The sequence below is a fragment of the Apostichopus japonicus genome, chromosome 11 (genome assembly GCF_037975245.1).
Source record: "Apostichopus japonicus isolate 1M-3 chromosome 11, ASM3797524v1, whole genome shotgun sequence".
Taxonomy (NCBI): Eukaryota; Metazoa; Echinodermata; class Holothuroidea; order Aspidochirotida; family Stichopodidae; genus Apostichopus; species Apostichopus japonicus.
In genome coordinates, this window is record NC_092571.1 from 20,264,770 (window position 1) to 20,286,652 (window position 21,883).

The 21,883-nt window shown below is 39.3% G+C and overlaps 1 protein-coding gene across 2 annotated transcripts in view; it reads right to left on the minus strand.

The window, feature by feature from the left end:
* Positions 1–20,848, minus strand: part of LOC139975733 (5'-3' exoribonuclease 1-like) — a 36,465-nt gene extending 15,617 nt beyond the window's left edge. For both annotated transcript variants that reach the window (XM_071983844.1, XM_071983842.1), the window contains exons 1-22: positions 20,120–20,848; positions 18,968–19,099; positions 17,616–17,716; positions 16,734–16,941; positions 15,962–16,072; positions 14,904–15,077; positions 13,331–13,493; positions 12,067–12,134; positions 11,493–11,618; positions 10,860–11,004; positions 10,213–10,309; positions 9,653–9,742; positions 9,183–9,339; positions 8,512–8,631; positions 7,606–7,775; positions 6,569–6,695; positions 5,641–5,733; positions 4,329–4,564; positions 3,720–3,794; positions 1,903–2,104; positions 1,502–1,588; positions 75–190 (exon numbers count right to left, since the gene is read on the minus strand). In XM_071983844.1, coding sequence (XP_071839945.1) covers positions 75–190; positions 1,502–1,588; positions 1,903–2,104; positions 3,720–3,794; positions 4,329–4,564; positions 5,641–5,733; positions 6,569–6,695; positions 7,606–7,775; positions 8,512–8,631; positions 9,183–9,339; positions 9,653–9,742; positions 10,213–10,309; positions 10,860–11,004; positions 11,493–11,618; positions 12,067–12,134; positions 13,331–13,493; positions 14,904–15,077; positions 15,962–16,072; positions 16,734–16,941; positions 17,616–17,716; positions 18,968–19,099; positions 20,120–20,194 — 2,873 coding nt within the window. In that variant the 5' untranslated portion in view covers positions 20,195–20,848. The remainder of the gene's footprint in view (positions 1–74; positions 191–1,501; positions 1,589–1,902; positions 2,105–3,719; positions 3,795–4,328; positions 4,565–5,640; positions 5,734–6,568; positions 6,696–7,605; positions 7,776–8,511; positions 8,632–9,182; positions 9,340–9,652; positions 9,743–10,212; positions 10,310–10,859; positions 11,005–11,492; positions 11,619–12,066; positions 12,135–13,330; positions 13,494–14,903; positions 15,078–15,961; positions 16,073–16,733; positions 16,942–17,615; positions 17,717–18,967; positions 19,100–20,119) is intronic.
* Positions 20,849–21,883: the final 1,035 nt, after the last annotated feature.

A 21,883-nucleotide genomic window follows, 5' to 3' on the forward strand; every position in this document is an offset into this window, starting at 1 on the left:
AAATCTAAAGGCAAACCAAGTTCATGGAATCAACAAGAGGTTTAATTTTTTAGTTTTTTTATCGTCACAAGTACCTTGGAGGAGGGCCTTTGGAAATGAAGATTGTTCCTGTGATTCTTGACACAATGTGAGGTGAAACGGACAGTTGTTTAGCCAGGACGTATGCCGGGAAATACTGCATCTGGAATTTCTGGAACGAAAATAAAACATGATTAGCAGCTTCAATCGAATGAAGCAGACCAAACAGCAATGCCATCCAGTGAAAGGGCTTTATAGGTGGTTCACATCTTGTGTTACCCCAGCATTCCACGGGGAGACTCTACCTTCATTTATCCCACCCACAGAGTTCTAAAGAGCCTCCCTTTCAGTGATGCAAAACTGTGGCACCGCAGAGCTCTACAAGGAGACTCTATGTCAGCGATAGCCCAGTGCTTTAAAGGGGAGTTCATCTGTTATCCCACCAACATAGTTCTAAAGAGCCTCACTTTCAAAGATGCAACAGAGCTCCCAAAGGGCCTCATATAAAACTGTGGCACCACAGAGCTCCACAAGGAGATTCTATGTCAGTGATACCCCAGTGCTTTCAAGGGGAGTTCATCTGTTATCCCACCAACATAGTTCTAAAGAGCCTCACTTTCAAAGATGCAACAGAGCTCCCAAAGGGCCTCATATAAAACTGTGGCACCACAGAGCTCCACAAGGAGATTCTATGTCAGTGATACCCCAGTGCTTTAAAGGGGAGTTCATCTGTTATCCCACCAACATAGTTCTAAAGAGCCTCACTTTCAAAGATGCAACAGAGCTCCCAAAGGGCCTCATATAAAACTGTGGCACCACAGAGCTCCACAAGGAGATTCTATGTCAGTGATACCCCAGTGCTTTAAAGGGGAGTTCATCTGTTATCCCACCAACATAGTTCTAAAGAGCCTCACTTTCAAAGATGCAACAGAGCTCCCAAAGGCCTCATATAAACCTGTGGCACCACAGAGCTCCACAAGGAGACTCTATGTCAGTGATACCCCAGTGCTTTAAAGGGGTGTTCACCAGTCATGCCAACCCAACAGAGCTTAAAAGAAGCTAGCCTTCTATGCTATATCAGAGCTGGTATAGAGACATACATTCAGCAACACCATAGAGGTCTACAAGGGTGTCTCATCTTTTGTGATATAAAAAAGCTCACATAGAGACAAATTTGAGTGATATCACAAACTTTGAGATGTTGCTAATCTTCAACGATACCACAAGGCATTGGTAGGGGTTGACCTTCAGCGATGCTAAGGAGCATCATATGGGCTCACCCATATATGATTCCAAGGAGCATCACATGGGCACACCCTTCTGTGATGTCAAAGAGCTACACAGAGGCTAACCTTCTGTGATATCACAAAGCTCTCAAAGAGAAACTCTTTAGCGATGCAATACTGGATAAACTATTCTCTGGCGATACCAGATACTTGACAAGGACATGTACAAAGTGATCAAAGACAACCGATAATTTTACCTGTTCTTTCCTCATGATGTGATGGAAGTCAGGTTCCGAGGGGACGATGAACTGCACCGTTACTTTATCTTCTTTGGTCTCCACGACCTGTCAGAACAGAGGAAAAGAAAATAGTTGGAATAGTGAAAGGAAGGACAAGATACCAGCAATCAGAAAAACAGGGGGATTTCTTGGAGGGTACATAAGGCCTTATATAACCTAACAACAAACAAGGCCCCCAAACAGAATGTGTACATTTGTTGATTGCAGGAAAGGGGGGAAGGGAATATTATTTAGACGCAGACCCCCTCCTCCCCATACCCATCATCCTCCTCATTCAGACAATAATCCCACCCTGATATGTTCTACTCAGGAAACATTCACAAAACAATCCTTTTTATTCTTTGATTACAAGTAATTACCTTTCCTAAGGCACCATAGTTAGGACTTCCCAACATGAAACATTCTGAATGTTTTGGAAAAACCTCCGACAAAGTCTTGAACTGTTTAAATGACTCATCGTGTACGGCAATGTCCTTAACTGTCATCTGGTAGGCAAATATCTGTGGTGTTGGAGCCCATTGCTTCTCCAGGCTGATGACACCTCCATTACCACAGATGTACCTGACAAGATGCAAAGAAGTTACTTATCGTACAGTAAGATAATGATTACCAGCATTTATATCAAAGACGTAACTGGAATGCGGAAAAGGAAACTGTATATATTATGGAGTCAATTGATGAAAAGAGTACCACAGATAAACCTAACACAAAGACAGGAAAAGTAACTTAAATATCATTTGATATGAACTTATGCTGTACCAACTACCACAGATATACCTAACACAAAGACAGGAAAAGTAAACTAAATATCATGTACCCACTACCACAGATATACCTAACACAAAGATAGGAAAAGTAACTTAAATATCATGTATCAACTACCACAGATATACCTAACACAAAGATAGGAAAAGTAACTTAAATATCATTTGATATGAACTTATGCTGTACCCACTACCACAGATATACCTAAAACAAAGACAGGAAAAGTAAATTAAATATCATGTACCCACTACCACAGATATACCTAACACAAAGAAAGGAAAAGTAACTTAAATATCATGTACCAATTACCACAGATATACCTAACACAAAGATAGGAAAAGTAACTTAAATATCATTTGATATGAACTTATGCTGTACCCACTACCACAGATATACCTCACACAAAGACGGGAAAAGTAAATTAAATATCAAGTACCCACTACCACAGATATACCTAACACAAAGAAAGGAAAAGTAACTTAAATATCATGTACCAACTACCAAAGATATACCTAACACAAAGAAAGGAAAAGTAACTTAAATATCATTTGATATGAACTTATGCTGTACCCACTACCACAGATATACCTCACACAAATATAGGAGAAGTAACTTAAATATCATTTGACATGAACTTATGCTGTACCAACTACCACAGATATACCTAACACAAAGAAAGGAAAAGTAACTTAAATATCATTTGATATGAACTTATGCTGTACCCACTACCACAGATTTACCTCACACAAATATAGGAAAAGTAACTTAAATATCATTTGATATGAACTTATGCTGTACCCACTACCACAGACATACCTAACACAAAGAAGTAACAAATGTTAATATGGCATATAGGTGATGCCGACTGCATTACTACAGATATGCCAAAAAAAAAGAATATAAATGTTAAATACAGCATATTAGCTTATACTACCAAAGATATAAAAAGAAACAAAAATATGAATATGGCAAAAAATGATTCACAATGCCACATTAACACACAAATACTTAACACAATAGGCAAGAAAATTGACAAACCACGGATATCAATTATGTTTAGCTGAGAGAATAGCCAACTCAGAAACCCACAGTAAAAACATGAACATATCTCTTACAAAAAAACAATTCTCAACATATACATAGATACTAGACAGGGATGCCAGCAGGATTGGCCCATAGGACCTGAAAGTTGTGGGGACTTGGATGTCCCAAAGATTTTTCTAAGCTAATGTTGGGACTTTTATGAAAAATCCACAGAAAAAATTGTGGTATAGGCTCCAATTTGTGACGTGTATATCGTGTAGGGCGGAAACCAAAATTTCAAAATCGGGGAAAAGCTGGAATTCCGGCTATTGCTGGAATTCTGGCATACCTGACTGGAAGATAAAATGTCATACAGCTTAGAACTTACTTTCGTCCAAGCAGAGGACAGGCATAGACCAAGACTTTGGTTGGACCAATCAAGACACCTTTCCTCTTGTGGTAGCTGTGAGGATAAAGAAAATTATCAAGTAACTACCAAAATACATCCAAGAAACTGCTATTTACCCTAAAGTGGCAAAGTATTTCTCCAAGCTAGAATGGAATTTTAGAGAAAAATTACTAGCTTACAACAAGACTCACTAGTGAACTCGAGCATCGCCAAGGGACGAAATAACTGGGTTCGCATAGCAATTTGCTACCCAAGAATTACCAGTTGCTAATCAATATTACTTTTGATTAGCAAAAGATTCAGTACCTGCTAATGCTAATTGCTATTTCCAAGAATTGTCGAGCAATTATTGCTAATCAATTCTCTTAAACTATTTCGTCCCTTGATCGCACTTATGACATTAACCACATCATGATAAAACTTGATGGCATCTTTGATCACAAAAGAGAAGTTTATACCGAGCATCTGAACCCTTCCACCCTTAGACTCTAGCACACTACTATATCTTTCTGGCCTTTTGAAGTAATATAAAATTAAGAACCCACTGTTCTTCATCTTCCCTTCTGATCACCATTATCAGAAACTTACTGAGATTCGATAACTGAGACCTCGCCGTCGTAGAACCTCTCAACGTCCTTCTTGGTCAGATCTGTGCATTTGACCGAGAGTTTCTCTGTCATGTTCCTCTGGTTTGCACCTGCGGATTCCACCAGTTCAAACCGCTTCTTGCAGTCAGAGACGGCCATCACTCTGACTTCCTTCAGGTGCGGCCATTCTGCGTAGATGATCTTTCCCAGCAACTGGGTGTAGATCTCTTCCGCATGCTGGAGAAAGTGAAGGAGGCCAAAATAATAAAAAAATTGACAATTTGACAGACTTAGAAAGACGACCAAATTAAAAAAAATTGTGTTTGCAAACTGCTTATCCACTAAAGAGCCTGTGTAAGAGACAGCGGAACATGTTTCGATGATGAAAAGATGAGTGAATCTGAAAGCTAATTCAAATGAATTTTGAGTCTTTACGGTCACTGCAAGGTAACTGTACATTACCTATTAAAGGTAACTTATTCATTAAAGGTAATTTCAGTCTTATTGGGTCATAGGTTAATAGCATGGTTTCATACACCTGACAACATTCTGAAATTAGTAGAATGTCAAGGTAACTTCAGTCTTATTGGGTCATAGCTTAGTAGCATGGTTTCATACACCTGACAGCATTCTGAAATTAGTTGAATGTCAAGAAGCACTCATCCTCTGGGTAAAGATGACCGCCCGAAGGAGACGGTCCCAGAATGAAACCACTGATTGACCTTCACATCAAGATTTCAACTGGTAGCAACGTCCTCTTTGACACAGAGGGTCAATAACTCCGCAATCTAGACATGGATAGGGTCTCATATAAGCTACTGTAAGGCTTCCTGATCCTTGGGTCTCTAAACTAAACTTTGCAGCAATGTGATTGCTATTGGTATCAATTTAACACACGGAACAAACTTACATTACACCGTTCTATTTGAAATATTTAGCAAATTTTATGATGGTCAGCTACTCTGTAACGGAAAATACCTCATTTGAACGACAGAAAGTCTCACTTCCGACTTTTGTTTCATTTGCCTTTTTTTAAGAAAATGACTGGTTTTAAGAAGATAACTAAGGAATTAACAGAGCAGCTGGGGCACCAAAAAAACAAGAATTCTCACAAATCAGACCCCATAAACTGTTGGCATGCTAACATGAAATACTTCTGTGCGCCAGGATAACACTCACTGTCAGCCATTGTTTCAATGGTCTGTGAAACCACTTTCCATCATTTTGCAGGACAAGAGACTACTAGCTACTACAAATATTTATGACATTCAGTTTCTTATAATAATAATAACAGAAAGACTCATTGTTCAGACCTTAACGTTGGTGGTATCGATAACTTTCAAGATGGTATTCTCTCCTCGGCTGTTCTGCTGAAATACTTTGACATCGTCTTTCTTGAGTTCGGACTGAAGGAAAGAAGACGGATTTCTTGCAGTTTAAACCAAAATGGCGTTCGTAATATATACGATTGCTAGACATTTCACTGGAATAAGATGTCAACGCTCATCATATGCCAGAGAGAGTACTGTTAACACGAGATAACATATCAAATCTCGGTCTAATCTATAGGCAGTCTGTTAAAAATAATGAAACTTAACATTGCAAAAATCTCCATCCTATCGCCATGGTAACCAGCTTTGAGAATTTGACGATTAGGGGGTGACAGCAGTGTTTAAACGAATTGTGTTGAAAAACTACCACAATCTAGTGCCAAGTAAATTCCTTTTTTGTTTTTTTCAATCACCAAAGATTTTTACTTTTTTTGCTTAACAACTATTATGATGATCAAAAATTTTGTCTTCAAAGAAAGTACCAAAACAAACTGCTGAATTTACAGATAGACAACTAAAGTACCTAAATTTTTCTTCTTTCAAAGCATTCCCAGATAGATCAATAAGAAAAAACTCCGGACAGATCTTTCCCACATGATGATCACCTTCCCATTAAAACATTCTGATTGCACAGTTATGTCAAGGCTAGACAATACCTTGATGCGTCATTCTGTTGTTCTGCTATGTGCTACAAGAGTTTTCAAGAAAACAAGCACCTGATAATTTCAGAAATATGAAACAAATCAGCTACTACTCTGTCAAAGATTAACCCCACCAATTCTTTATTCTGATGGAGGGGGAGGATGGGGGGGTGGATATTGGAAGGTTTAGCAGTGGGTTGTCGTCTGGAAGTCGTCGTACACATTTTTAGGGTGAATTTTCAACTGAAAGTGTAGTGATCATATCATACCTCAAACTTAAGGTGATGCAGGGTCGGGAATCCCGGGTAGTAGACACCGAGCTTCACCCCCTGACAAAGGCCCTTTCTGATCTTCTCTTTCGGTAACCAGAAGAAATTCAGAGGTATCTTCTGACATCTAGAAGAAACGAGAAAACAAGAGCCCAATGGGCACTCCATAATATCTATGCCCATATGTAACAGCTATCAACCAATAACTGTATTCCAAATTTGGCAACAATCCGACTTAAGGCTGCAGAGTTATTGCGACGTTTGACCCCATAACCTCATTCAAATTCAGCAAGGAACCAATCATTTTCAGAGTTGTTTCTTTGAGGGTTTGATTGGCCCAAGGTACTAACTAGCAGACTTGTGGTGAGTCTGTTCCTGTACTTGTATTGTAACATAGTTATCGGTACTCATACTTATAGTCATACTCAGAGCATTTTCAATAGTAGTATAGTAACCAATGCAAAAAGTACATAACCATACTCATGCTTCAGCATTGTACTTATGTTTAGAGCATTGTACTCACACTGGTACTCATACCAAGGAAGTTCTATCTGTACTTGTACTCATACTCAGGGCATTTTCAATAGTAGTATAGGAGCCAATGCAACAAGTACATACTGATAATCAAGCTTTGTACTCATGTTTAAGGCATTGTACTCACACTGGTACTCATACCAAGGAAATTCTACCTGTATGCATTCTCATACTTATGGCATTTTCAATTGTGGTATAGAAACCAATGCAAAAAGTACTTAAGTGGTACTCATGCTTTTAGCATTGTACTCATGTTTAAAGCATTGTACTCACACTGGTACTCATACCCAGGAAATTCCACCTGTACTCATACTCCTGCTGTTGTACTGCTACCGTAAGTCTGCTTACTGATAATCGGTCATGCCAAAAGTTTTGCTTGGAACCAAACATTTAACAAACACAAAGCTCAAAGCTTATCAGTAGCCATTTCATGTGTGTCCTTACACAAGTTTGCTTGCCACTAAAATTGAAATAAATTTTGACAAAAGGTGAAGAGCACTCACTTGGCGTGACAGTTTGGAATGTCCGGAAAGTGACCTGGCAGAGAGGAAGGGAATACAAATTGCAGATCGGCTTGGTAACTGAAGAGAAGATGCTCGCTGTGAGTATTTCTAGCAATCTCTGACTCCTTGAGGTACCGGTCTTGCTCAGCCATGGCAGTCAGCAAACGTTTCTGCGTAAGAAAAACAGAGAAATGCTCGACATATTAATGTCAACTATTAAAGTGAGGAAAACAAATGAAATGATCACACATACTGGTGCCAACCTCAAACATGTCGGTATTAAAATCTATTACCCATCAACTGAGCCTTTCCAATGAAAAAGAAAAATGTTTCAGTAAACTTTTTATCTTTTTTTATCGATTTTATGCTATATTTTACTGGACTGGTAGGCCTAAGATATTGACATGACACAGCTGGTGCCTGTGTCTACGAAACTTTCCTAGGGTATGTTAGAAAATTGCCTTTGATTCTTTGAGGGAAAAAACAGGGTACCCCACAGGGACACAAAGGAGACAAGGGCAACCCTCAAGAAAGTCGAAAGCAAGCACAGAAATGACAACAAATATGGAAATATTCATGATACTGTTCTTACAATGTATGTGTAGGTCTTGACTACCTCTCATGTAGGCGTCTAATAACTTTACTGTGACAGCGATATCGCTAGCGTTTAAATCCATGACTCCTGGTTTAGTTTTACTATGAAGTTCATATTATAGAATGTCTGTTATATAACGCACACGGGATGCACTGGTTGCTTTAGCTTTATAGTAACTCTGTTCAAAACAGTTTAACTATTACCTTCAACACCTCTTATATTATGAAATGTCTGTTACATAAGGCACACAGTAAGCATTGGTTAGCTTTAACTTTACAGAAATAATCTGTTCAAATCAGTTTTATTATTACCTCGTCTATGAATGGTATCTTCACAACGGCTTCCCAAGATTGTTGTTTGCCGTTTAGGTCTTCCTCAAACTCTGCTGGGTAGTAGTCAATAATAGGAGAATTGGAATTAACCATCAGACCCTGGTGAAATATGGAAAGATAGGGAAAGATTGACTTTTGGAGGGCCCAATGAGAGTTTAGTTGACAGAACAAAACCAATTCATTCTTCCTGTACCCAACCATATCCCATATCTCATGCACATATCCCATACCCGGTACACATATCCCACACACATATCCCACACACATATCCCATACCCCATATTCGATACACATATCTCACACACATATCCCATACACAATATCCAATACACATATCCCATACACATTATTCAATACACATATCCCATACACATTATCCCATACGCATATCCCACACACATTATCCCATACACATAGCCCATACACATAGCCCATACACTAATTATCAGTGGCATTCTGTTAGCATCAAAACTGCCATAAAATTGACTGCACATATTACAAACACCACCACTACACCTGGCATATATACCTGGTAGGCTTCAGGGAGCAAATTGACACATATTACAAATACCACCACCACCACACCTGGCACACGCACCTGGCACACGCACCTTGCATACACACCTGGCACACACACCTGATATACATACCTGGTAGGCTTCAGGGAGAAAATCTTTACTTGCAGCAGGAAGAACGGCCAGCAGCTGCTGGAAGGGAAGGAACGGTTTGCTCATGTCGTACTCCAACTTCATGTTACTGAACCCAGTGATGTCCGAGACGTAGGGCGCATAGTGGAACGGATAGTACCTGGTCAATGAAGAGAGGTATTGGTTAAAAACAGATAGAGTAGATAAAGGAGTCCATTTATCAGCAGAGAGGTGGGAATGATAGTCAAATAGTGCACAGGGACTTACGCAGAATATGACGGAAGGACAATTTTGGCAATTTATTTTGCAAAATACAGAGGGCATCCCTTCCTGCCCTAGACAAATGTTATTTTAATTAAACAGTAATAAAGACATTAACACAGAGCCTTATCAAGTTTGTTAGCCCACTGAGGGTCAAACTACTGTCCTCCTTCTTTCGAGCTTCTTTAGATAGAGAAGCTCCAAGAACTCACCAGCTCCAGGACTGGACACCATCATAGTAATAGTGTAAGATCCACTGTATGGCCCTCACATATTCTAGCGCTAGCACCTTGACTTCCTCACTGAAAAATAATAGCACATAAATGCTGTTAATATACATTCATGCATATTCATTAATTCATGCATATTCATAATCATGAATATTCATGATCATGCAATATACTCATGATTCATTCAATGCTTTTTATATACATTCCTGCATATTCATTCATCATGCATATTCATTCATCATGCATATTCATAAATCATGCATTTTCATAAAATCATAAATATTCATCAATCATAAATATTCATATTCATACATACATCACAAATAATGGACTGTGAGGGGTGAAAGATGAAGTATATTAATATCTAGTTCATTTGCATCTGCCTGGCAAGCAGATATCTCTATTCATGGATATATTCGTTGCCAGTTGTGAACTAATTCTCATTGGTCTGGATAGTATTGCACAAGGTGGTATCAGGTGATATGCTTGCAAGACATCAGCATTCTACACTGAGGACGTAAACATACTTCATTTCTACTCACTCAGAAACAATATCCTTCTCCAGTTTATCTCTGTAGTATTGCCTCTTTTTCATCTTCAATTCCAGAGCAGATGTGTCACAATCTTCATCACTAGCATCTGAAATAAGACAACAATCATGTGTTTCCTTCTAAAATACTCTTTTTTCTTCTCTCCCAAAATTTGATGTATGTTTCATTAACTGTCAATTTACACTGAATTTAAGTCCAAAATGACCAAAGACCAAAAAGGAAATCTTATGAAGAAATATTATCTTCCCTTTGTTGATAAATTGTACTTTAAGTACTTAAGTACAAAAACTAAAGACCTATTCAGCTCAGTTGTCATGGTTATAACACATGATTAACACTGAATAACACATTAACTGCCAAATAAAATTTCACTTTAACAGAAATTAAATACTTCTTCCCGATATGGCAAGCTATCTGAAGGTTTTTCTGAAGGTTTTTTTCACCAAATGGATGCACAAAAGTTTTTGTTAAATGTTTGAAATGTGAACTTTGGTGACAAAGGGGGGACGGGGAGGGGAAGCAGGTATTGATAGTTTTTAAAGCAAATTTAGAACGACAATTGGATCCAATTTCACAACTTATAGATAGCAAGGTACATTGTTTTTGGGCCGGTAATATTGAATGAAATGTTTTCTTACCTGAGAAGTCCATGATTTGGAGGCCGCTGTTCTTAAGCTCCTCAGCCAACGAATCTACAGATTCGTTGTCATCTTCCAAGTCTTCACTGAGAGGGTTTGACTCGTACTTAATCGCATGCTGTAATATCATGTTCTGTTCCGCCAACTTTAAACGATACCAAGAAAAATAAACAGGCTATTGTTGTTATCATCCAGATCATCTTCCTGCTTGCATTATCTTCTTACATTTTACTTCTGTTCTCACCTATTTCCCCCCCCCACCATTTTCAGCCTCCCATCCACCCCTGCCTGCAACTACCCCTCCACCCCAACTACAAACTCCCCTCCACCCCACCTGTCATCTACAACCCCCACCCCCACCTACAACCTCCCCCACCTATAACCTCCCTCCACCCCCACATACAACCTCTCCTCCACCCAACCCCTCATCTACATCCTAACCTCCATCCCACCCCTCATCTACAACCTAACCTCCACCCCAATCTACAACCTCTACTCCACCCAACCCCACATCTACAATCTCCCCTCCACTCCCACCTACAACATAACCTCCATCCCACCTCTCATCTCCAACCTCAACTCCATCCCCCACACCCATCTACAACCTCCCCACCCCTGACACATTCAGATTACCTTCTTTCTCATCTCCTTTTCTTCCATCTTCTTTTGAACTCTCTGGCTCTTCCAAGCTTCCTTTGATTTCTTGGAGGTGAGATAGTCAAACTCCTCCATGGTCTGTTTGAAAGCATCTTCATCATGCTATAAGGAAAAAAATGGTTTGAAAATAAATTACAACGGAAAAGAAAACAGTAAAGTGAAGCAGTAGGGTCCCAACCTTCTTGAAACTGTTACTTCCCCCTGGCCCATAACCCTCTCCCCCCCCCACCATGTCTTATCATTTTGTGTTCACTGTTAATCAGAATGTGGGAAGGATACTCAATGATAGCTGAGGCTAATCCAAGTCCTAATCCAAGTCCATTATATTAGAGTCTTGACTGTTTATTCACGAGTAAATATCTCCAAATTTATTCCATTACTAACAACTACGTAACCATCCAGGCTCTCCAATAGTTATTTCTCTATCTGAAGCGGTGCATTTACTCCCCCCCCCCCCAACCCCCACCTCCCAAACCTTTCACAACACCTCAGTACCTTACTAGGGTGCAATAATAAATATTTCCAATAGTTTATTTATAGCAATTCTCACCTTGGAGAGAGCTTTCAGGAATGTTTCAAACCTCCTCAGGTGGAGCTTACCGTTGTTGTTAATGTATCCTAGGATAGAAAAAAGAAAAGCCAAGTATGGGAGTCAATATTTACAGAATGAAGCCATCTAGATCCGTGATGACTCATCTACCATATCAAGTGACTAAAGCAACCCCTCAGGGTAAACACAAGCTTTCCTGGAATGAATATAATGTAACATCATGGTGCCAGTGTCAAGGTCAAGTACACATTTACTTACTGGGTCTCCTATTACATTTGACAGGAAGTTCAATGGGGTAAGGCTAAACAGATTGCATCCTTCCTCTTAGAAGGGCTTCATCGGTTTTTTGAAATAGATCAATTCCATGAGATGAATACATTTAATACCATAATCCTGATATTGATAGATTGGATGCAGGTAAGAGAAGAATGAGGTCAATAGACAGTGGCGGCGCCAGGAATTTTTAGTTGGGGAGGCTAAGGGGGGCTGAGCCATTTTTTTTGGTGGCTTACAAGATTGAGTGATTGCCGTCCTGGGGGAGGGGTATAAGGGGAGGGGGTGCCCCCCTCCCCTTTTGAAATTTTTCACAATCCTGGAAAGGCCTACATGCAAAATGGTGGTAATTTAGCGAGGCTTTTGTCACCTGAAAATTTCTCCAAAAATATGCATTTTTTTGTGAGTAACTTTAGTCAAATTAGAATGGAAGATACCAATTCACAGTTTTCGTATCACTAAAATATTACCTGCTGTGAAAGATCCAATTCCTTTGCTCAATTATTATATCGCGCTCTCTGACACAACTCCTGTTTTAGTCTGTATACACGCTGTTTGTGAAACGCACACGACATTGCCGTATGAGAACACCTGTGGGTGAATTGTTTTTATCAGTCACCAAAACAATGCTTCCTGCACCACAACTGAGTCAGTGACTATTATCATGTGAAAAATTCATCAAAATTTCCATTGACCATTGTAGCACTGCGTTATGGCTGACAAAACTTTGGGTAGGCTATATTGTTTCAATGAGGTTTTTTTGGGGGGCCTATTTCAGTTGGGAGGGCTAATGGGGGGGCTGACTACTTCAGTTGGGGGGCTAAAGCCCCCCCAAGTCCCCCCTTGGCGCTGCCACTGTCAATAGATATCTCTGCTCTCTACCAGCAAAACGAAAGATATACCCCCACCCCTCACCCCCTACTCCTTGTCCATTGCTTGCTAAAAGCCTTGCATATTTACTGCAATATGAGAGGTGTTAATAGAGACTCACCGTTGAGGCTTGGGAGTAGTTTGATGTACATCTGGTAGAGATCTGGTAGGGCACCATGGTTGATATGCATGTTGGGAAGGTTCGGAATGAAGTCATTTCCTACGAGGAACCCCATCATGACCCAATCGTCGATGATGCATTCAATGTCAAACCAAGGTAAACTCTGAATGGGGAGAGGTGAAGGATGGTACAATATGTGTGTCAGATACCCTGAGCATCACCATGGTGATGTGTAGGGGTGCCATCACCATGGTGATGTGTCTGGGTACCATCACCATGGTGATGTGTCGGGGTACCATCACCATGGGATGTGTAGATACCATCACCATGGTGATGTGTCGGGGTACCATCACCATGGTGATGTGTCGGGGTACCATCACTTAGGATCCATGAAACAATATGCAATCTCTACAAGTGAATGCTGACTTATCGTTTACATTATACTGTAAGATTTCAATGTTAAGTTTTAAATTTGTTAACGGGGTCGGTTATGTATACTGTAGCTGCAGAAGACAATTCCGAGCCAAAAATGGGCAACAAGAGTTTGCTGAGGGTCTTTGTCAATCTTTGGGAAGTGAAATCATAAAATGAGTGTAAACAGAATGTGTTACAATGGAGTGCTCAGTCCAAATTTACCAGTCGAGTAGCAAAATCTATACGATTGATTTTTATTTGAGAATTGCAAAGTGAGCCCAGATGTTTATAATTTTCTTGTTGGAAAATGAGTACCATTCTTACGGTGACCTGAGGAACAACTAGTTTATTTATGGTGAACACTCAGCCATGGCTTTTCACAGGCTATAAGTCATATTGTGGTTGAACAAACCTACGAGGAAAGTCTAGCGCCACCAAAGGACCAACTGTCAATTGATGAATACTGAAAGGACAGAAAGCAACTTTTGACATAGTTTACGATACTTGTCGAGACCAACAATCCTAAAACGGATTCCTGCAGACTGGTCAGACTGGTTTACTGGGGAGCGCAAACTGAAACACCGTCATCTGTTCATGGCTGGTGCTTGTTAAAATCATGGGCAAAAATATTTTCCCTTGATTGGTTATATTTGATGAGAAAACGGGGAATTGTAGTCTTCAGTTTTGTAGACAAGGTTTCATTCATGATGACGTGATGTGTCGTATTGGCTCAACTAAAGCCTACATGACCGAGACTGGTTAAATCTGGATGAGTTGTAATCATAGACATGTGCACACTACTCATAGAACCCTTAAAATTCAGACTGCTGTCACAGAAATCATTTTCACACTTTCCATGATTGCGCTTTGGTTAAAAGTCGTTCTTAGCAGCTCGCCATTTATTCTTTACTTCTTGTGAACTGAAAGGTAGTCATGTGTCACACTCTACCATCAGAGCCGGTTAGTGTGTTTTATGTCAATTTTAGCAAGATAGATCTCTTAAAGCTATACATATCAGTTCGACCAAATGGGCTTAGTTCTAAACCTGTCACATATGTGTACAACTCTGCTCTTTTGTGGTGTCCTGTTGTCCTCCAACTAGTAATAAACTTTGGTGGCAGCAGTGGGATTCGACCATCAAACATGGAAGATGACCTACCCTAAGTTCGGTGAACTCTTCTGCGAGGTATTCCCTGAGTAACGACAAATGCAGCAGATGGAATGTAGTCTCCTCAGGAGTGGTAGGTCGTTGAGACTGAGCCTGTCTACCGAATCTAACCTCCTCTCTCAGCAGCGAGAAATGAGGTTCGTGGGAAACCAATCCTAGCATGAGCTGGAAAACAAAACAAGATGAGAGACACCCATTGTGATCAGTGACGATATAAGCCATTCCATGATTTAAACTGCTCATGAATAGGTCAAACATCCAGTAATCACAAAGCTCCTGTTAAAAGTTTAAAGAGTTACTTGAGACATGGCAGAGTGCTATAGTTGTGGTGAGACATGTAAGTGAGGATTCTGAGGATGCTTAATTAATCAATCGATACTAGTACAACCACATATGACATGTGTACATAAATGTACATTCTCATGTATATACAAAGACTTAAGATGCAATGCTATCATCATTCTTCAAGGATACCAGTGATTTATTTCATATTATTAACGCTCATGTATATTCAATGATTTGAGATGAAGACAGTCAGTCTAAGTAGTTGTAACTGAAGGTATAGGTAACGTTGTCAAAGCAGATAAACTTAATGAGTCCACAATGGACATGTACAGATGGAACGGTTCAAGGCAAACTTAGTTAATACTAATGTTCTGGAAGATGGCACTTGCTAGAAAATAACGCCCCCCTCCCCTTCCATTCTCAGCATTCACAGTGACTTTGGAGCAATGCACAGGCATATTTTGTCAACCTTATTTAGCTCGATGGTTCAGGAGACACTGCAGCATCAGCAAAGTCAGTGCGGGTGGTGGGACATTCTCTGAAAGATTTCACATATTGTTACATCATACTCACAAGGTCAGCATCCAGTCCATGAAGACAGTAAGGGGGGGGGGGGGAGGTGGGACATTCTCTGAAAGATTTGACATATGGTTACATAATACTCACAAGTTCAGCATCCAGTCCATGAAGATAGTGGGAGGGGGTAGGTGGGGGGAGGTGGGACATTCTCTGAAAGATTTGACATAATGTTACATCATACTCACAAGGTCAGCATCCAGTCCGTAAAGACAATGTCTTGTGTTTGGATCGTAATCCTTTGCACACTTCTCGGATCGAATGAAGTCCATTATCTTGTGCTCGCCCTCTCCTGGGGTCTAAAATTAACAAAACAATTAATATTCATGAAATGGCATTAACTATGCACAACATAAAATAAGGTAAAACTTAGTTATCACAGTTTGGCATTTAAATTAACAGTATTTGTCTGATAGAAAATGCATTTTCATGAACAAAAGCATGCGTTTACCTTGCATAATATATATTTCTTAGAATATTTTTGATCAAAGTATGGACAAAGTGGATAAAAGGTATTAAACGAGAGAATGTTCGATTTCATTGGAATGGCAGATTTCAGCCTTGAACGATACAAACTTTGTTGTCTAAGTTGTGCAGCACATATTTCAACCACACTTATTGTGTTTATCAAACTACGAAGAAAAAAAAGGAGCCAAGGTCAGAGACAATTTACAAATGTCTGGAAAACAGAAAAAATGACATTTGAACTAGAAATGCCATTTTTCCTCCCATTCCCCACCCCCCCAAACCCTTTAATTTTTGGCTTTTGGTAAGGCAAGAGTGATTCTTTCTAAAGCACAAGCCACTCAATCATATATAAGAAATATACCATTCAAGCCTTCATATAGAAACAAAGAATGTGGTTTGATGGAAGTTTGTATCCAGAAATCTCTGGACAACTTGAGTATTGTTTGATTGACCTCTCCACCTAGCCCTCACGAAGAGGCAGACCGGACTAACCTCGTGTCCTGAGAGGTACACTCGCACTCCTTGCCAGAGACGGTCGTTTGTCACCTTCTGGTTGACGAAGTACACGAGCTGTTTCTGCAGTCGTACCATGAACTCTGTGCCGGGGGTGATACAGTTGGAATCGAATCTTTTCTCCGTCGGTAAAACCTCTCCCTTAGAGATGGCTTCCTTTTCTTTGCAGATGGCTTCCTTGGCTGATCTGTGACGTTTAGAGAATCAGGTTAGTGGAACGTTAAAGCTTAGCGCCGAACGCAGAAAAAAAAACAATTGCCAGACATTTATTTGAACATTTCCATGGCACCTTAACGTTTTCTATGCTAATGCAGCTTCACTGAGTTTTCAGGCTTTTCGGTCCTTAACGAATTCAGTGACGCAACTTATGGAAGGGTGCTACGGTATTTCCACACGATTCATATGGTATGTGAACAGCTGGCTAGCGAAAGAGGGAGTACATCTTCTATTAATGAACGTGTAAGTATTGCATCCTCAGGAAAGTTAACTCTGGAAAGTTGTGACATCACATGTTGTGTTCAAGTGTTTTTTCCATGGCATGAGACATTATGATTCATGCTTTGTTTTGTGAAATATTTATAACAGCAATATTTTATCATAACCTAGTACTTTTTTGTTGCAGTAATATAACACTATCTCTCTCTTAGACACCACTTTGCCTTAAGTGCCAATTTTTTTTCAAACAGATCAACTAATTACCGATCATACACAACACCATTACAAACTATGAATTTAACTGAGTTATCCTTGACTAATATCATTCAATTGTTTAACAATTGGTTCAACTTATTTCTGTAGTAAGTACTGTACCAAAAAATATATCTCTCTGTCTCGCAAGGAAAAGACTTCCTCTGGGCTTACCGAAATCTTCGTCCACGTTGCTGGTTCATCTTAGCTCTTGGTGCTACTCCATCCACTGCCATATAGAACACCTTGCGTGGTCTTATAATGCGAAACAGCACCTACGAAAAATGGGCAGACAATTGTCGTGTTTCGTTCTTAGGAGCAAAAACCTGTTTTTGAAATGACAGTTTGTTTACTTAAAATTCTCTGATGATGTAACATTTACATCATGCAGTCAAGGTGGTAAAAGTGTTAAAATTAAACTCTAACAGCAATGTAGAATAGAATTCCTACCTCTATTCACATCACACAGCAACAACCACCATTCTTCTCTCCTAAAAGTCAGTCTGTTTAATAATGCTCAAGGTATATTTGTAGCATGCCAGTATATTACTCTACTCTTGCACCTAGTACTTCCAGCATTTATAAACAGATACATTTAGGGCCTACTGTATCTGTCTGTAGCTAACAGTAACTGCTACAGATCCTTTCCAACATCCTAAAAGTTGTTTGCTTCCATTTTTGAAGAACCCTGACAATTTAAAATACTGTGACATGTGGTTACAATAATATTTGCGTTTTCCTACCCAATGCAGTTCATTCATAGAAGCGGATCTATGATAAGATACCTAGCGAATATTTATTATTAACAAACATATAAGAATCAATTTATAATTCCTTACTCAATACTCTTTAGATTCATAACCTACATAATGAACAATAAACTGCTCATACGCTATCTTTTCACTTATAATTTATGTAGCAAGATATGCAAACCCCATTAACCAAGACAGATCAAACTTGAGAGAGAGTAGGCAAACTTAATTCCAAGGGTCGTAAATGCTTGCTTCGCAAACATTCTCAGCAACTCAAAGTGATGCGGTTTCTGAGTGAAACGTTATTGCAGTATCATTAAGCAAACAACACACGATCTTTAAATAGGCAAACCAACTCAGCAGAGGAGCAGTCTGCAAAACTTTTAGGCCAACGAACCTGGATCTTCAATTAGGACTGAGCTATGACCCACAACTGTACAGAATTGGTACTCATTGCTCAGAATTCTTTGAAAGCTACAGTAGCTTGGACTATGCACTTCATGTTTAAAACCTTAAAACTAAAAAAGATCTCCATACTCCATCTGCAAGGGCTGGAAAACTGGAGAAAACTTTCCAATGTCTTGAAAATTCCCGCAACCCACCAATTTTTTTTTTTCGTCTTAGAAGACTGTATTATTGTGGAATGTGAGATACCAGATCATTTAGTTATTCCTTCTTGCAGACTCATCAATAACCAAACCATTTTCAAAAGGACAAAGAACAATGTGTGGATTAACCTTACTGGACAATATACACAAAGAATTTATGTCTAACCTCAATATAGTGAAATATATCCTTGAACATCTTCTCCTCGGGCATTCTGAAGTGAACATCGTCATCATTAGGATGTGAGCAATTATGGATGATACCATTCATGTCTAGGTACAAATTATCAAATTCTGGAATCTGAAAGTAAAGGTGAGGTGAGTGATAAAGATACCATGATCTACAGGCATATGTATTAGAAACATTTCTTCAGAAAGAAATTTGCAAACCATACTTAAAGAATTTTCAACTCAAATGCTCATCAAAGTTAAAGAACGATGTGGTGACGCAGAAAGTCCACGATTAAGAAAGAGTATAATAAAGGTTTCTTGAAAGTAGTTTTCTCTTTACTTTACATATCATTCGATTGCTCTACCCTTTACAAATGGTTTTATAACTTGAAATTTAAACATGAACATGCCCATTTAAAAAAGTAGAAGGGAGGCTCAATCAAACTGAACAGGTTTTTCAAAAAGATTTTATTCGAAAAGACTGGCAGAGAGCAATTGGAATATCATACTAGTTACCATTAAGATTGGCTGGAAAACTTTTCAGGATTTTTTTTTATTATCAGAGCAAAATAAAATGCATACATGTGTCAAATTTCTTTTCTGTGGTCACTGTAGGTTAGTGTGTTGCCACAGAGAGAATATGGAACAAAGCAAGTGCAATTTCATCGCTTTCGAAGGTGTGCCAACGTAGGGATACAGGCTACAAGAGACATACGGTACCAGATTGGAAGTATTTACAGTGCAAAGATCTACCTCTAGGTTAAATCGTCCATAATAATAGGTCTACTATAGAAAAATAATATACCTTGATAATTCTGTATGTAGTTTGACAAATTTCCTAACAATAGTAATCTGCAATTGACATTATTCTGCAATAAGCTAGGCTACAGACCCTTCTGGAAACAGGCACATCCAACGTATGCCACATGATATAGGCTAGAAAAGGCAATAAGCTCCTAGTGTAACTGAAATTCATAGTACATATTTGGTAAACATATTTAGCTAGGTATTGACAAATGTTGTCAAGTTCGAATATGCTGCCAGCTATTGATAAATATAGTGCTTAGGCTTAACAATTTGTATGATAGCCTACACTTTGCAAGGTTATCTTTACACAGTGTCAACAGTCAAGTTTCCCATAACAACTCACCTGATTTTCTTTCACAACTTCACTCAGGCAAGGATATCGTTCGCTTATCCAGCGGTAAAATTTTGGTACTCCCATCTTGATTTACAGTGGCCAGTGGAGTTGTAAGAAATGCATAGGCCACACTTCGATTTGGTGGTACTGCTAGTCCTACCCTAGGCTATTCCACACTGTAGCCTTGTATTGTTGTAATGTAAGTTGTACTGTCACTTGTCAAGTGTTACTTGTTAGTAGGCCTAGTAGTAGACTAGGCAAGTAGGGGTACCTAGTACTGCGGCCTAGCCTAGAGACCCAACGTTAACCCAATATTTGAAGGGTTCGGTATTGTTAGTGTAACACTTGACACGTCTTGCAGTTGCAAAAACACAATGGTCTAACCTCTGTCGAGCCTATGATAAGTATTGCTATTAGGGAAACGGTTAGGCTTCACTCTAATCCTAAATCTGGTTAGGCTACAATAACGTTACGCTATGGCAAGTGTCAGTTTTAGCAACACTAGTATTAGTACAACCTCGGAGACAGCGACAGGTGATGTTATTATTGTATAATAAATGTTCAATATGCTTAATAGAGCTACTATTAATACGTAAACGTTACACCCTCGCGCTATATTTTTTCGTGCACAAGAAAATGTCGCTGTAGGTTATCGCACAACAAGGCAAGCTGCAAATTAGATTGTTATCGCGTGTGGTCCCTTACATAATACTGTACAAGAGCTAGTATAGCGAAGAAAGTTGGCCTAGGGCCTAGCTATATATAGCTATTTGGGCTAATTCCCGTGCTATTTTCAACTGATGTGGTTTTTCCCATGTATGGAACGCGTATGATGCAATAAAGGTCAATAATGCCTTATTGTCACACCTTCAAAATTGTCAAGAGTCAACATTTGGTTGTTAGAAGATTGAACAGTTTCACACGAGTGAATAAATCAGAATTTCTTATGAGTAATTTAGCCTAATGAAAACTCTCTTTCTCAAACAAGTAAATTTAGTAAACCAAGGGCGGCGGAACCGGGGGGGGGGGCACAGGGGGCACGTGCCCCCACTTTTCCTCAGGTTAAAAAGGTGCCCTTTTTCTACATAAAACTTGTACTCTTGATCACCATATTAGGTCAGCGATATTTCAGTAAGAGATCTAATCCTAATTTAGAACTATCAGGGGCGTAGCCAGTATGTAGCACTGTGGGCCCGGGCCTACACTTTTTTGGCCAAGTTATCTTTTTTATTAAAACAACCATAATTCAAATCCATAAGCTTGCTGGATAAGTTTAAGAGTCGAGACAGGAAAAAATATTGAAATGAACGTAGCAAGAATATGGCTAAATTAGGTGACCTATTCTTCTGTCATCTAGGCTGTCATTCATATCGCGTGCCGTTTCATTCAACACTCTACCCGACGAAAAAGACTAGGATACGATCTTGTGAGTTTTTTAACATCTAGTTAAGAACCCGTTTACGCAGATAAAATTTCAGTTGAGAAACATTCCACAGTCAAATAAGTCTATCGTTGATTAACAGACTTTATATCTGTATAGAGCTGCAGCACTTTGTTGCCTGTTGTTGTCACGATCGGCGTTCCAAGTTCCAAAACAGCCTTTTCGATAAACATTTACGAGCTACTGTACAGTTGTACCAAAGACAATAACTGGCTATAGTTGTATCAAAGATATTTCTGGCCTATCTTTGTATCTACAAGTAACAGAAGTTGAAAAGTAAGACTATACTCTGTACATGTACCTTGCTCATTTTAAATACATTATGTAGTATT